Source organism: Delphinus delphis, chromosome 10 (genome assembly GCF_949987515.2).
Source record: "Delphinus delphis chromosome 10, mDelDel1.2, whole genome shotgun sequence".
Lineage (NCBI taxonomy): Eukaryota > Metazoa > Chordata > Mammalia > Artiodactyla > Delphinidae > Delphinus > Delphinus delphis.
Window position 1 is genome coordinate 97,122,046 of NC_082692.2, and position 15,881 is coordinate 97,137,926.

General features: G+C 48.7%; 1 protein-coding gene across 1 annotated transcript in view; it reads left to right on the forward strand.

Annotated features, from left to right (window-relative positions):
- IRAK2 (interleukin 1 receptor associated kinase 2) overlaps positions 1 to 15,881 on the forward strand; it is a 58,456-nt gene that overhangs the window by 22,414 nt on the left and 20,161 nt on the right. Inside the window, exons 3-7 of the mRNA XM_060023046.1 lie at positions 4,339 to 4,485; positions 10,994 to 11,085; positions 12,570 to 12,764; positions 12,847 to 12,911; positions 14,724 to 14,838. Of these exons, the coding sequence (XP_059879029.1) occupies positions 4,339 to 4,485; positions 10,994 to 11,085; positions 12,570 to 12,764; positions 12,847 to 12,911; positions 14,724 to 14,838 (614 nt within the window). The remainder of the gene's footprint in view (positions 1 to 4,338; positions 4,486 to 10,993; positions 11,086 to 12,569; positions 12,765 to 12,846; positions 12,912 to 14,723; positions 14,839 to 15,881) is intronic.

The following is a 15,881-nucleotide window of genomic DNA, read 5'->3' on the forward strand; positions in this document are numbered from 1 at the left end:
AGGTCAGCCACAAATGGGTGGGTGGCTTTGGTATTCCTGCCACATAGGTCTTGACGGAGGGGCAAAGATCTGTGCAGAAAGGGAAAGAAATAAGGAATAGGACACTGAAGTTAGGTCAGGCCGGGACCGTCACCTTCACTTCCATTTGTCTGATGACGAAACAGGCTCAGCCGGACCTTGGACGGGGGGAAGTGCCGCTTATTCTGGGGACGCAGGCAGTTGGGGTGCAGGTGGCACCTTTAGAAGCTGATGCAGCCAGGAACACCTCCTACTGTGGTGGGCTGTCTGGGGTCCCCTTCACCAGCAGGCCCGGCCTGCCTGACGCGAGGGGAGCTGGGGCCACAGAGGAGTCACATCTGCCCTTGTGTCTCATACACAGATGTCATCATGAGGATGGCGTGAACATGGCCCTTTGAGGTACACGGGTAGGACCCCAACTGAGGCAGTTGGTGGAGGGAGGGTGCGTCAAGGGGCCGTCTCCCTGGGCCAGAGAGGGGAGGGCGGGGGGGGAGAGGGCTCAGAGTGGCATTGGGACCCCTTCCTCCTGGGGTCTTTGCTTCTGCCCTGGATCTTCTCACGAGTCAGCCTTCACTGCCAGTGACTCTCACCGGCACAGTTGTCACTTTGCACGAGGGACGGTGTCACCCTGTGCCTGTGGAGAGCAGTGCATTACGTGAGCAGAGACGTGGGAGTCTGTGAGTCCTGCCGGTAGGGCTGCCCTTGGGGAGGAGCCGCTTCTGGGATCCCAGTTTGGGCCAGAAGGGCCTCTCCCTGAGGCGATTGGGTTGGGGGCGCGTGGTGCCTGAGGACCCCAAGTGGGGAGAAACGAAGTGTGTGTTCTGTTCTCCGGGGTCCCCACAGGGGCCGTAAATCCTGCTCAGCCATTGGTTCTGGCAGGGGACCCCGCCTCCCTGAGCTTCCGTTTCCCTCTTTGCTACCCCTAGGGCTGGGGTGAGGACACACACAGTGAAGGTGTCAAGGGCACGTCCTAGACCATCAGTGGCAAAATCCAGGAGCGAGCGGGCCCTGCATCTGCTGCTCACCTGCGTTCGGGCTACTCACCCTCATCGGAAGGCTCCGTTCTCGTCCCTGTTCGAGCAAGCTTGCTTACTGACTTTTCTCTTAAGAAACAATTTACTGTGCAACTGATACATACATGATCATTGTTGAAAGATTCTGCCAAATGCAAATAACCCCCCCAACCCACAATTATACGGTCCTTGATAATCACACCATCCAGAAATGTTCACAGTTAGCATTTCCTGTATATTCTTCGGGTTCTTTCCCACATATTTTACAAAGAAAAAAAACCTGGGTAACACATTATATATCCTCTTTCATTGTCAGTCAACAATATATTGGTGGTTGCCAGAGGTGGAGCGCGGGCCCAAAAAGGGTCAAAAGGGAGAACTTCCAGTTACAAGATAAATAGGTACAGGGGATGTAATGTGCGGCGTGGTGACTGGAGTTAACAATACTGTACCTCGCATAGTTGTAAGTTGCTAAGAGGGTAGACCTTAAAAGATCTCATCACAAGAAAAAATTCGTAACTGTGTGGTGATGGATGTTAACTAGACTTACTGTGGTGATCATTTCACAGTACATACAAATATCAAATCATTATGATATATACCTGAAACTAATATAATGTTCTATGCCAATTATATCTCAATTAAAAAATATATTAACACCTCTCCATATCATGGATATCCACATACATCTTTTTAGTTACTATTAAAGTGAAAAAAAAAAACCTCACACAAGTCAAAATATTTAAAAGAATAAATTCATTTAAAGAGACAGAAGTAGAATGGTGGTTGCCAGGGGCTGGAGGAGCGGGGAGGGGGAGTTGGTGTTTAATGAGGGCAGAGTTTCAGTTTGGGAAGATGAAAAAGTTCTGGAGATGGATGGTGGTGGCGGCTGGACAGCGGCGTGAATGTGCGCAATGCCACTGAACTGTAGACTTTTTTTTTTTACTTTTTTTTTTTTTTCCGGTACGCGGGCCTCTCACTGTTGTGGCCTCTCCCGTTGCGGGGCACAGGTCCGGACGCGCAGGCTCAGCGGCCATGGCTCACGGGCCCAGCTGCTCCGCGGCATGTGGGATCTTCCCAGACCGGGTCACGAACCCGTGTCCCCTGCATCGGCAGGCGGACTCTCAACCACTGCGCCACCAGGGAAGCCCTAGACTTTAAAATGATTAAGATGATAAATTTCACGTTAAGTGTATTTTACCGCAATGAAAAAAAACAAATACAGTAAAACAACAAAAAAGTGCACATGGTGCGGAGTTGTGTTAAATGAAAACGGAAAGACTCCCGAACTACGCCCCTTACACCCGCTCTGGGCTGTTTAAGAGGTGACCCGGTGTTTTAAAAATATGATCACAGCACCACGCATGAAGTGCCCATCTTTTGAGCTCATTGGTTAACATGTGCTATCTCCCTTAGTCTCATGGAAGTTATCCAAAGCAAACACAGCTGGGAGGTGAGGGAGCTGGTGTCAGGTCAGAGCCTGGACTCTGAACCGCCAAGCTCTGCTACTTCTTTTAGAAGATGGTTCCATTTAAAAGAACAGTATGTCAGTAAAGGAAACATGGAAAAAGTCACCCACTATCCCCCATTCGGCCTTCTGGCCTTTCCTCACTTGCTCGTACCCTTTGTCCTGCTGTTCCTCAGTCGGGGCCCCCCTGCAGAGGGGAGTAGGGATGCTGAGGACAGTGGCCATGTGAGTGGTTCTGCCGGACCGGATGACAGGGAAACCAGCCCCAGGTTTGAATCCCATCAGCTGTTTGACTCGGGACAAACCATTTTACCCGTCTGAGCCTCAATATGCTAATAAAATGCAGAGAATTCTGTTAACCATCAGAGGTCGTCAGGAAAACCAAATAAATCTGCGTCGTGCCGTACACACTGGAGTGCCGTTCGCTGAGGCGTTGCTGATATTATTCTAGTCCCACAGCTCGGATTTGAGAAGCTTGGTCCCGTGCTTGGTCCCGTGGTGACGATCGGTTTTGTTGAGAGAGAGAGACACTGTTTACCTGTTGGAATAAATGCTCCTGGAGACTCAAAGGCTGGAAGCGTGTGTTTTGTCTCAGCTCCACCTGGTGCCCACGTGAGAGTGAGCGAGTGGGCTGGCCCTCCCTGGGCTTCAGTGCCCTCTGTGTTTTCGGTTCTCAAACATGGGTCCACCTCTGACCACCAGAGGGTGAAGGGCCTTGAATGCAGGGCTGTAGAATTTGGATTTGGTCTGGGAGGCAGTGGGGAGATAGGAGGGCTCACGTGAAGAGTGTGTGCCTTATCCTGCCAGTGGGGAGTCGTAAAGGCTTTAAGCAGGGAGGTGGTGAGGCCAGGTCTGTATTTTAGTAAGATGCAGCCTGGGGAGGGCTCTGGAGGCCACTGGAGCTGGAGGCTGGGACCATCCTGGAGAGAGAATGGCAGTGGTGGGGGGAAGGGAGAGGAAGCAGGTTCACTCGTAGCAGGCTCTGTGGAAGCTGGTGGAGACACACCGTCTGGCACCTTTGGGGTTTCCCAATGCAATGCAAAGAAGTGATTACTCTGGAAAAACAGGTGACCTCCACCCAGGCTCTTTGAGCCGGTCCTGCCTGACCAGGCTGTGTGATCTCAGACAAGCCACTTAAGCTGCTCAGGCCTCAGGGTCCTCATCTCCACCAGGCTGCAGCAAGGGACCTGGGGAGGATTGCTTGCGCGCAGAGCTGGGCCTGGCCGTGCATTGTGCGGTGTCGGCTGGCAGTTGACGTGGCTGCTATTTTCAGGCTTCCTGTCTCTAAAACAGGGAAGGATGCACATGTCTCCACTGCTCTTGGAAGGGGAAGCTGGAGGACTGCCAGTACTTTTATATTTAGGGGCTCGACTTAGGGACTCAGCCGGGTGGAGATCTTTGACTTCCCCACGTGTTCAGGGAACCGTGTGGTCTGCAGAGGCCTTGCATGTCTGCACTCTCATTCCCCGCTCCCAACAGCCCTGTGAGGGAGGCAAGCAGATGTTATCATGTTATCATGATGATCATCTCTCTGTTTCATAGGTGAGGAAACAAGCTCAGAGAAGGAAAGTGACTTGTCTAAGGTCACACAGCAGGTAGGACTGGAAGTAGGTGTGTCTGACAGAGTATGTCAGCTGGACCATTGTCGGGTCCAAGAGCTACACCTTACACATGGGGAGGCCGAGGCCCAGAGGGAAAAACAACTCTCGGGGGGCACATCATGAACTTGAGGCTGAGGCAAGACTCTGATCAAGGTCTCTGATTTCTGGACCCAGCCTGTTGATGGCTAGCCCCCTTCATTGAATGATAATAGCTTTCTTTCTTCCCACCTCATTTCAGGGAAATCAGTTCCTGAAATCAAGTCTTCCATCCCAGACTTCTTGGATACGGTGAAGCCAGGAAAGCCTTTGGCAGCTTCTGTAAGAAACGCTGATGATGAACAAGAAACGGAGCAGCCCATGAGGCCAGCCACCTTTCCAGGCCCGGGTAATTTTAATTTAACTTAATTTTTTAATTTAAAGAAGATTTATTTAAGGAAATGTTTTATCTATAAAGACACTTAGTTCAGCATATAATAGCAAAAAATTGGAAACAACAAATGTGGATGGCAAAATTAACCACAGATGGTGGTGACAATAAAATGCTGCTGGCAATGATGTAGGTCTGTATACATACATGGAAATATGCTCACGATATACTGAGTTTAAAAAGTTAAAATGTCAGACGACAAAAGGATATATACCGTCTATTACCTCTTTTTTTTTTTTGGTTGCTCTGCACGGCATGTGGGATCTTAGTTACCCGACCAGGGATTGAACCCGTGACCCCTGCTGTGGAAACGTGGATTCCTAACCACTGGACCACAAGGGAATTCCCAGCGAGGTGTATTTTAATTGTTATTATTAATTTTTTTTTTTTGGGCTGTGCTGCACAGCTGGTGGGAATCTTAGTTCCCCAACCAGGGGTTGAACCCGTGACCCCTGCATTGGAAGCGCGGAGTCTTAACCACTGGACCGCCAGGGAAGTTGCCCATTTTTGTAAAAAGAAAAAAACAAACTCAGTAACTGGGGGCTTTCTATGTGTCAGACACTGTTCTAAGCTCTTCAAGAAGTTGAGCTATTTAACCCTCAATAACTGTATGAGTTTGGTATTGTTTTTCTCCCCATTTGACAGATGAGGAAAACGAAGCACAGAGAGGTTAAACAGCCTGCCGAGGTCATATGCTCCGGAGCCCAGGTATTTTACCTGTGGTTCCGCAAGCCCCCAGCACAGGCATCTGAGCCATGTGATTTGAACGCTTGTATCCTCAACCGCTGCACACACCCCTACCCCACAGCCTCTCAGCCCACTTCAGCTTTGTCTCCATCCCCTTGTGCCCAGGGAAGGGCTGGGGGACAGTTTGCCAAATGATGGAAGGACTCAGCCAGCGGGTAACTTCCCGAGGGGTACCCGCTCCTGATGCCGTCCTCCCCACCTCTCCCCCGGAGCCCCGCCCGCCTTCTGCTCTCCTGCAGCCTCATGAGTGGAAAGCTGGAGACCCCAAATCCATGAAACCTCCCAAATCCGTTGACGTGGCTCCCAAAGCCAGGGTCAGCGTCGGCTGAGAGGCGCGTGCACGGGCTTTTGCATCAGGCGGACCCATATTTGAATTCCAGCTCTGCCCTTTCCAGCAGGAGAATGACTTAGCCTCTCTGTACCTCATATTCTTCATCTATAAAATGCGCATAATAATAGAATAATAATTCCTAACCGCCTACATCACCGTGTGTGGTTAGGAATCATACACCTTGGTGTTGCCACCACGTAGGTGCTCATTAAACGTTAGCTGATATTAGGAACATTCCAGGCACCCCAGGTACGTTGAGTCTGGAAAGTTAATCCTAGACCAAGGAGTCTAAATTATTTCCTGTAGCTAAAGAGTTTTGGAAAAAAAAAAAAAAAGAGCAGAACTTTGATCGGCAATTAAAGATAAGGGGAAATGGTCCTAAAGCTAATATGATACTGATCGATGGCCAACGGGAAAGATAATAATAAAATAGGGAAATTCTAGGGGAGTGCTGGTGGAGCTGGAGGAGGTTACTGGTATAGCAGCTTCTTCAGAGGTTCCTTATTTAGGCTGCCGTGAAAACAAGCATCATTATGTCTCTGCCAGACTTTGCACCCTCCGCTTTCTTGAATGGCACTTGGGAGGACATGTGCCCAGACAGGTCAGGACAATAAATAGAATCTGTAGACAGAGACAGGAAGTTGACTGGCTATCTTTGCCCAAACTAAAAATAAGGGCATCATCATTAATTTCATCAGATAACCCAAAGCCAGTCTTTTCTTGGGAAAACCCAAGGTTCCATTGGGCCCAGAGTTCCAGCTGAGTATCTCGTAGGAGTGGAGAACGTGGAGGCAGAGGTGGCTGGGGAGGAGGGCGCACACAGGGAGGAATGGTGCCGCCTGTCACTGAATCAGCCTGACCACCCAGGGAGGGGGCTCTTGATAGCTGGGGAAGGAGACATAGCCTGCCAGAGCTCCATGGCTGAGCAAGCGGCGGGACTGGGATTCAGCTCAGGTGAATTGTTCCAGAGCCCACATCCTAACCTCTGTAGTGGGGAGAGACATGGAGAAGGAAAATACACGAGCAGATGAGCCATGGACATGTTCTAAGCACCTCCTTAAACAGATTCTCAAAGCTAGATTTCAGATAAAAGGGCTCTGGGGCTTCCCTGGTGGCACAGTGGTTGGGAGTCTGCCTGCCGATGCAGGGGACACGGTTTCGTGCCCCGGCCTGGGAAGATCCCACATGCCGCAGAGCGGCTGGGCCCGTGAGCCATGGCCGCTGAGCCTGCGCGTCCGGAGTCTGTGCTCCGCAACGGGGAGAGACCACAGCAGTGAGAGGCCCGCGTACCGCAAAAACAAAAACAAAAACAAAAACAGATAAAAGGGCTCTGAGTGGCTGAAATAACTGTTGCAAAGCCTTACCTATGGGAGAGACCATCGTCTGTCCATCAGAATTGATTTAATCTACACATAGTTTTACCAGCCTTGGTACCCCACATATACCAGAGAGTGATCTTTGTGCTTTATGTCATGTCTTTTAATCTGGACAAGAACTCTACAAAGAATGGACTATTTCTGTGTTTTTTGGGGTTTTTTCTACATCTGAGAAAGCTAAAGAAAGGAAGCACAACCCACCCAAGGTCAAATCTTTAGTAATGACAGAGCCAGGACTTGAGCTCAGTTCTGTCTGCTACCAAGAAAGAGATGGGGAAGCTGTAGAGGCCGACCCACTGTCAGCCACAGGGCAGGAGCCAGAAAACCCCAAATGAGATGCAGAAACATTGCGTGTTCTTTGTTCCTGCCTGCAGTGATGCAGCTCAGCAGGACAAGATTGGTGCATTCTGCTTGAGAAAGCAAACGTTCTGGAAAGATTTCTGTGGGAAATGGCACCGTGAAGGGTTAACTCTTAGTGTTTTGGAAATGACATTTGTGTAGACCCCTGTCTTCCCTGGCCCAGGCCGTCCATGGGTGGAAGCAAGGGCTAGTTCTTATCTGATTTCTCAGCCTTGCGGTATTGGTTCCAATTCCACTCCCTCCCCCCGCTCCCCCTACGCAAACCACAGGGATAAATAGACTCAACCACCCCTAGTAGCCCTCCTGTGTCACAAGAGCAGACCTCAGCGATCCCCCCACACTGAGAGGCCTGGTGCAGCCCCCAGAGCAAACCCCAGGCATCAGTCAGACCAGAGAATCATGGCTGTGTGAGGCTAGTGCTGACCTTGGCCTCGCTGGGCAGTGGGAGAGGATGAGGGACCGTGTGTGCAGCCTGCTCTGAGGTCAGCCCTGGGGCGGGGAGAGCAGATAGAGCAGAACTCCAGGAAAGAGGCAGGAGGGAAGTCAAGTTGGCCTGGAACAGCAGTTCCCAGAGTGTAGAGTGTCTGTCCCCAGTGGTACATGGAACACGGGTGTTAGGCAGAGAATATATCACATGCACAAAAACTAGGGATTTCAAGGCTGAATATGTAATACGTGAACTGGAGTGGATTGAAAGAAAACATCAAGTAACTCACGGTGGAGCAGGACAGACACACGGCCCACACCTAGGAGATGGATGACTGTGACCACAGTTTGGGTGACTCAGGCCAAGGGTATTGAGCTGAGCCCAAGAGAAGGCAGGCAGGGCAAGGGCGGAGGTCTCCACCTCTGGAGCAGCAGTGGCCAGGAGCCTTACTGCAAGGCAGTCTCCCCTCCACACCCAGGCACCAGGGGTGGGGAGTCGGGGTGGGAGCAGCCTCAGGAAGCACGGCCTGGGTGCATGCGGATGCGCGGATGGATTTAAGTGAACAGCTGGGCTCTGGTCAGTTACAGGGCTGCCAGCTGGTCTGTAGCACGTTGCTGGTTTTAGTTATTTTGTTTTTTATTTTACCTTTTTATTTTTTTAATTGAAGTATAGTTGATTTACAATGTTGTGTTGGTTTTAGGTATACAGCGAAGTGATTCAGTTATATATATATATATTCTTTTTCAGATTCTTTTCCCTACAGGTTATTACAAAATATTGAGTATAGTTCCCTGGGCTCTACAGTAGATCCTTGTTGGTTATCTATTTTATATATAGTAGGGTGTATCTGTTAATCCCAAACTCCTAATTTATCTCTCCCTCACCCTTTCCCCTTTGGTAACCGTAAGTTTGTTTTCTATGTCTGTGGGTCTATTGCTGTTTTGTATGTAAGTTCATTTGTATCACTTTTTTTAGATTCTACATGTAAGTGATATATGCTATTTGTCTGCCTGGCTTACTTCACTTAGTATGATAATCTCTAGGTCCATTCATGTTGCTGCAAATGGCATTAAGTCAATTTTTTTTTTATGGCTGAGTAATATTCTGTTGTATAAATATGCCACATCTTCTTTATCCATTTATTCTGGTTTTATCTTTTCCTTTTTTTGCCAAAGGTTTAATTCCCGTGTCTGAGCTATAGCTCTTACCCTGAAGCTCAGTTTATATATTTAAAAAATGTTTTTGGCTGTGTTGGGTCTTTGTTGCTGTGCGCGGGCTTTTCTCTAATTGCGCCAGCGGGGGCTACTCTTCGTTGCGGTGCACGGGCTTCTCGTTGCGGTGGCTTCTCTTGTTGCGGAGCTCTGGGCTCTAAGCACGCGGGCTTCAGTAGTTGCGGCATGTGGGCTCAGTAGTTGTGGCGCACGGGTTTAGTTGCTACGTGGTATATGGGATCTTCCCGGATCAGGGATCGAACCCATCAGGGATCGAACCCGTGTCCCCCTGCATTGACAGGCGGATTCTTAACCACTGCGCCACCGGGGAAGTCCAAAGGTCAGTTTAAGTTGTAGTGCACTGGGAGACAAAGAGGGTGTGTGTGAATGTGTGTTCGTACCTGTGTATTTTGGGGAGGGGTGTTTGTTGTTAGTACCCCATTCTGGGGGTTGCTGGTGCAGTGTGGGTGTACCAGCACGGTACCTTCTCAAGTGTAGTCCTTTCAAATATCGCCAATGCTGGAAAATGTGAAATAAAGAAAACAAACAAACAAACAAAAGACTCTAGAAGCAGCAGACAATGCAGGGAGAGAGGCTTAGGGGGGCCCCTCCTCTGAGAGGACGAAAGAGCCTCAGGCTTTCTGTCAGGTGAGTTTTGTTTTCTCAGCTGCCTTGGTTAGTAGTTTTGGAAGGCTGATTCTAGCTTCACCATGGTGCTGTTTTCAGTATTCTGAGTTAATGTTGTCTATGGTCAAAGGTCCACATTAATCACGCCTTTCTTGATGAGGTAAGCCAGAAATACTTGAAACAGGTGGATTTGGCCAGCAACCCTTGGGTCAAAGTCAGTTTCCCTTGGAAGGGCCGGCTCCCTGTTACTCAGAGGCCAGCCCTGCAGTAGGGCCACTTGGGTGTTTCCAACGGTGACATCTGAAGCTTCAGGCTGCTGGTCAAGGCACTTTCATGTGGGTCAGCTACGTGGCCTGTCTTGTTCCCGGCCTGCACCTGCTCTGACCTGCAGACCCCAGACTGCCCCATTAGCCTTCAGGTTAATCTTCACATGGTGCCTGGTGAGGACACGTCAGCCTCTTTAACCTGACCTTTCCCTGACCCTGAACTACTCTTCAAGCCACACCTCTCTTGTGAATCTTCCACATTCACTAAGGGATTAAGAGCACAGGCTCTGGAGCCACTGACTGGGTGCCCTTGGAAAGGTTGGGTCACCCCTCCGTGCCTCAGTTTCACCACCTGTAAAGAGTAGATGATACTGGCATCTCTCTCCTGGGGCTATTATGAGCGTGAAATGAGTTAGCTTAGGGAAGCATTGGGAATGCTGTCAGTGTTTGCTAACTAAGCGTGCCCGGAATGTTTACCGCTCGCCTGGGCTTTCCTGCTGCCACACCTCCTCGTGGGCCGGTTCCACGGCCTCGGTGCCCTCCCTACGTCATAGCTACTTGTTGCAAATGTTTTCCCCTTTTTGAAGCTCAGGTCAAGTGTTCCTTCCTCTGTGAAGGCCTCCTTGATCTCGCAACCCACTAAGGCAGGCTTCTCCTGCCTCTGCCTCGGGAGGCTGGTTATTGCCATTGCTGCTGCCGTGGAGGTTTCTGGAGGGCAGGCTCTGTAGCTAACGCACCTGTGTCCTTCTCTGCTGCTTTTGTGGGAGGTGGGACAGTGTAGGGGTTAGAAGGCCCAAGGATCTCCATTTGAAGGCCGACTCTGCCACTTACTGTCAGCGTGGCCCTGGGCAAGTGGCCACCTCCAGTGCTTCCCTTTCTCCACCTATCACACGGGGACTTTGTATAGGACCAACCCACAGGGCTGTCATAAGGCTTCCACGGGGTAACGCTCGAGCAGCGGGTAGGCTGGCGCCTGTGGTGTCAGGAAATGGCAGCTGTCATCACTGACAGTAAAATGTTTGTGGAGTGAATGAGAGACTGACCGGATCTGGGAACCAGGCAGGGACCCGTCCCTCCTTCCTCCAGTGGCTGTGGCCTGACCCACTGTCCCTCCTTTCCAGGGCCTGCTCCAGCCAGAGCCAGCCCCTGGGGCCCTGCTGAAGATGCCTCTCCTTCCGTAAACACCGACCTGCCAGCCTCATCCGATTCAAAGGTAAATCCTCTGCCCCCCAGCAGTAGCTCCCAGCTGTGACCCTCTCTCAGAAATGCAACGTGTTTATTCCTCCGGAACAGTTTGGGGGTTAGGGGTCAGGGTGAAGGGGAGAAACGAGGCCCATTGAATTGCTCTGAGCTTCTAAGACTCTCAGTGCTGGCCCTCAGTAAATCAGGGGCGGGGAGAGGGTGCCCTCTAGTTTTTAATGAGCTTTTCCGTTATTTGTATTTAAATGAGAGCTGATAATTGGCATCTTCCTCCTCCCAAAATATCTTGGTTGCAGTAGTCAAAATGCCTCTCCTTCAACCTTTTTTCAACACAAAATATATTGGAGTTATCCTGAATTTTTAATGATTTGGGTCCAGGGTCACAAGTGACTTCTGTGAATCTTAAGCATTTTTGCCTTTCTAGGCCCTTTCTTTCATTTAAAAATATTACTTAAAATTATACTTTACGACTGCAACGGTATAAAGATGAACATAATCCAAGTTGGATTAAAAATTAAAACATTTTCTTCAACTTGAAAAGTTCATTTTTGTTCATCAGACTTCGAAAGAAATTATGTTAAGATGTTTTCGTGGGCCCCTAAAGGTGTCCTGGGCAGAGTGCCTGGCAGGGAAGCCAGTGCTACATGGGTCTGGTTAGTGGAGCTCTTGCATAAAAGGGACTGTCAGTTAAGCAGGCTTATTTATTTTTTAATAATTAATCATTTTCAAAGATGCTTTAGTAATTGGAAGAATGATCATGGTATAACGTTTAGAGAAAACACTGGAAATCAAAACGGTGGGTGCGGCATGGTCCCAATTTTTAAAAAGAAATTCTCGTGTATCTAACTGACAAGAATTACACTAAACTTTAATAGCAGTTAAGTGGATAATGAGATCATGTATAATTAGCTCCCCTCTAATTATCTAAAACTGTTTATAAGAGCACATATAACTTAAAAAAAATGGAAGTTTACGTACAGCTATTGTTAAGAAGAAAAGGGATTGATGCAGAGCTGCTTTTCTTAGGCTTACACAGGTTATGTGAACCTGTGTCCTGCTTCCCGGCATGTATACCGTGTGCAGGACCAGGGACACAAGCCCAGCCATTGACCCGCCGTGTAAACTCACTTCAGTTCACCCCCTTGGTGCTCACCTTTGTAAACTGGGGAAAAAAAAAAAAAGGAAACCTCCACCATGGGCCGGGAATACTCACATTTTAGTTAATCTTCAAAATTACCCTCCAGGGTGTTATGGTTATCTTTATTTTTGCTGATGAGGAAATGAAGGCTCAGAGAGGTTAAGCAACTTGTCCAAGGTCACGGAGCAAGTTAGAAGCAGAGCTGGGATCTGTCCTTTTTGCCATCCCTCCTCACTGGATGAGATGATCCCCTTCACCCCTCAGCTCTGCTGTTCTAAGAGTCCCTGAGGTAGTAGGGAAAATAGTATTTTCCATATTAATTCCATATTAATCTCAGTCTCTTCTCTCTGAATTCCCAGGATTTCAGCACCTCCATTCCTAAGCAGGAGACACTTTTGAGCCTGGCTGATGACAGCCTTTTCTGGAGCGAGGTGGACGTGGTCCAGGCAACTGATAACTTCAACCCAAACCACAAAATCAGTGAGGGGACCTTTGCTGACATCTACAGAGGGCAAAGGCTCGGCACTCCATTCATCTTCAAGAAGCTCAGAGAGGTGGGCACTTACTGGTTTCCAGTAAGGGGTGGAGACTACATGGTGAGGCTAGATTTTCATGTTTCAGTGTCTTTTCCCACAGGTGCCCTGTTCAGGTCCAGGAACAATTGAAAAATTCTTCCAGGTAGAGGTACAAATTTGTCGTAGGTAAGCCTCCCCTTTGCAAAATACTTTGTTTGATAGTGATGACCGCTAACCTGTATACAGTGCTTCCTATGTGGCAAGCACGTTTTAAGCATTCTCTTTATGTAAAAGCTCATTTAATCCTCACAAGACCCCTGTAACATGGCTACTGTTTTCACATTATTTTACACATGGGCAACTTGAGGCACAGAGACGTTAAGTGTCTTGTCCAAGATCGCACAGCTAGTAAGTGGCAGAGCTGGAATGTGGTTGGTTGAAGTAAAGTGAGCCTCCCCGTCACAGAGCTTGGTGGGGGGGACTGGGAAAGAGAGGGGGAGGACATTTGGATACCTGGACACTTATCTTGGCTCTGCCGTCATTGCCTGATGGATTGAACGCGCACATACTGGACCCCTGCAGTGTGCTGGACACCAGCTGTCATTCAACCTGGCAAGTCACTGTCTGAGTTCCTCTGCCAGTGTGTAGCCTTGGGCAGTGTGTGATGATTGTGGAGTATTTTAAGAAATAAAGAAAATTATAAAGAGGAAAATAGAAATCACCGATTTTCCATAGCACCTGTAAGTAACTACTACGGTATTCAGATTTTGATATATTTTCTTTAATCCTTTCTCTCTTCATACATATGCATGACTACACACACACGCACGCGTGCGCATGCACACATATATACACACACACTTATCCACACACAGACACACTTAATGGAAATGGGAAATCTGATTCCCTTTCCACCTTGGCATAGTGCCTTCCTGGAGTCGGTAGTCACTCCTTCATTCATTGATTTGGCAAATGTGAGTCGTCAGTCAGGGCCTTTCTTTGTTCTAGGGAGTGCAGACATGAAGAATACACAGCCAGTGGGGAGTCCAGTGGGGAGAGTGAAGTGTAAATAACTCTACTGAGTGTGAAAATTGTGCAGTAGGATGGCCTGGGGGGAGTGGAGGGGGGCCAAGGGATCAGGCAGGAGGCCGTTGCAACAGTGCTGGGGAGGGTTCATTGGGGTCGGACCCAAGGCAGAGGAGGGGAGAATGAAGGGGGTGTATTGAATGCTATGTATGACAGTGAACAGTGACTAATTAGATGGGGGAGGTAAGGAGGTTTCTAGGAAACTGGATGGATGGTGGTGCCCTTGGTTGAGAAAATAACTGTGGGCAGAGAAGCAGGTTTGGAACTTGTTGAGTCTAGGTTGTTCACCTGGAACATTGGGATGCAATTTGACAGTCAGTTCTGGTGTGTGGGATGTGCCTGGAGATGAGAGATTTGGGGGTGTTCCTCAAAGAGGTGAGAGATTCCTGGTGGAGAAGCTTATAAAACAAGATGATGAGCCCAGCCAGGGAGATTCAAGTTTCAGGGGAAGGCAAAGGAGGAGGGTCTTAGTGGAAAAGGCCAAGAAAGAGCAGTCAGAGAGGTGGGAAGAGGGTCAAGAGGGAACAGTGACTCGGAACCCACCAGAAGAGGATTTCGGGGAAGAACCCGAATCCTGGGAGTCAAACAGACCTGCTATCTGGTCCTGGCTTCAGTGTTTGCTAGTTGTGACCTTGGGCAAGTTCCTTAACCTCTAAGCCTCTGTTTCTGGAAGACGGTGGTTAGGGTGTCATGTACTTCGAGTTACTTGATTTTAAGCTCCTCGAGGGCATGCAGTTGTCATCTCTACCCTGTTGCTGGGCTCTCAGGGTTTAGAGCATTTAGTACCTGGGAGGTTACTGGTGGCCTCACGGGGTGGAGAGGGCAGAAGAGGTTTAGGAGGTAGGAAATGGAGCGGTCTTTGATTATTCTTTCCGTCTGACTCCTCATCCCTGTACTGATGTCTGATTTCAGATGCTGCCACCCCAATGTCTTACCTCTGCTGGGCCTCTGCACTGGAGAACAGTTTTACAGCTTGATCTACCCGTACATGGCAAATGGTTCTTTACAGGACAGACTCCAGGGTCAGGTAAGGGGCTCGGTCATGGTCAAAGAACAAGATTAGGCAGTACCCAGTTGGAGAATCAGGGTTAAGGACTTTTAGGAGTCCAGAGGGGAAAGGGGCCTTCGGGAGACCCTTCGAGAAGAGGAGGTGGGCCAAGATAGATAAGATCTGGCTAAACATCTTCAGGTAAAAACCTATTTAAAATGTTTTTTGACAAGAGGCATTTAAGTCAAGAGCAAGACAAAGGTACCCCATAGTGCTATATTATTCAACATTGTTCTGAAGGTGCTAGCCAATGCAATAGGACAAGAAGAAGAATTAACTGAGTATGGAAATTGGAGGCAAATTTTTATTAAAAAATGCTATTCTAGTTAATTCCTATTTGCTCGTGAATTTATGGAATATTTCAGAAAAGATACAAGAAACTGGTGCCTTGACTGCCTCTGGGGAGAACTATGTAGATGGAGCATAGGTTGGAAGAGAAACTTTACTCCACACCCTTTTGACCTTTTGCAGGTCATACTATGTGAGTGCTGTATCTATTAAAATTACCATTTTTAAGACAAGCCTCCTTCCCATAAAATCCTCAAACAGAGGGTAAAAAGTCATTCTGCAACAGAATTATTGCTTCCCTTGTCAGGGACCAGACGAAGCAGTTATTCATGGTGTAATAATGATTGGTAGCTTTGCTGAACTCTCACTGTGTGCAAGACACCTTGGTAATGGCTTTACACATCTCCTTCGGACCTTGCCACAGCCCTGGAGGTTTCCCCCATTTTCAAAAAGAGGAGTCTCTGGCACAGAGAGGCAAAGTGACTTACCCAAAGGAACACAGCTGACACGTATCAGGGCTAGAGTTTAAACTGGGTTTGTGTGGCTCCAGATTCCAGAGTTTTTTAGAAGAAGTCCATTAGCAAGGCCAGTTCTTAGAGGCTGTGGGACCTAAGAGACGACCTAAAACATAAGAGGTGATTTTGCTTGGACATTCAGTGGCAGGTAGGGGGCTTTAGACCACCGATAATCCCCATCAGCTCTTGTGAGGTCTCCCCAAATACTTACAAAATCAG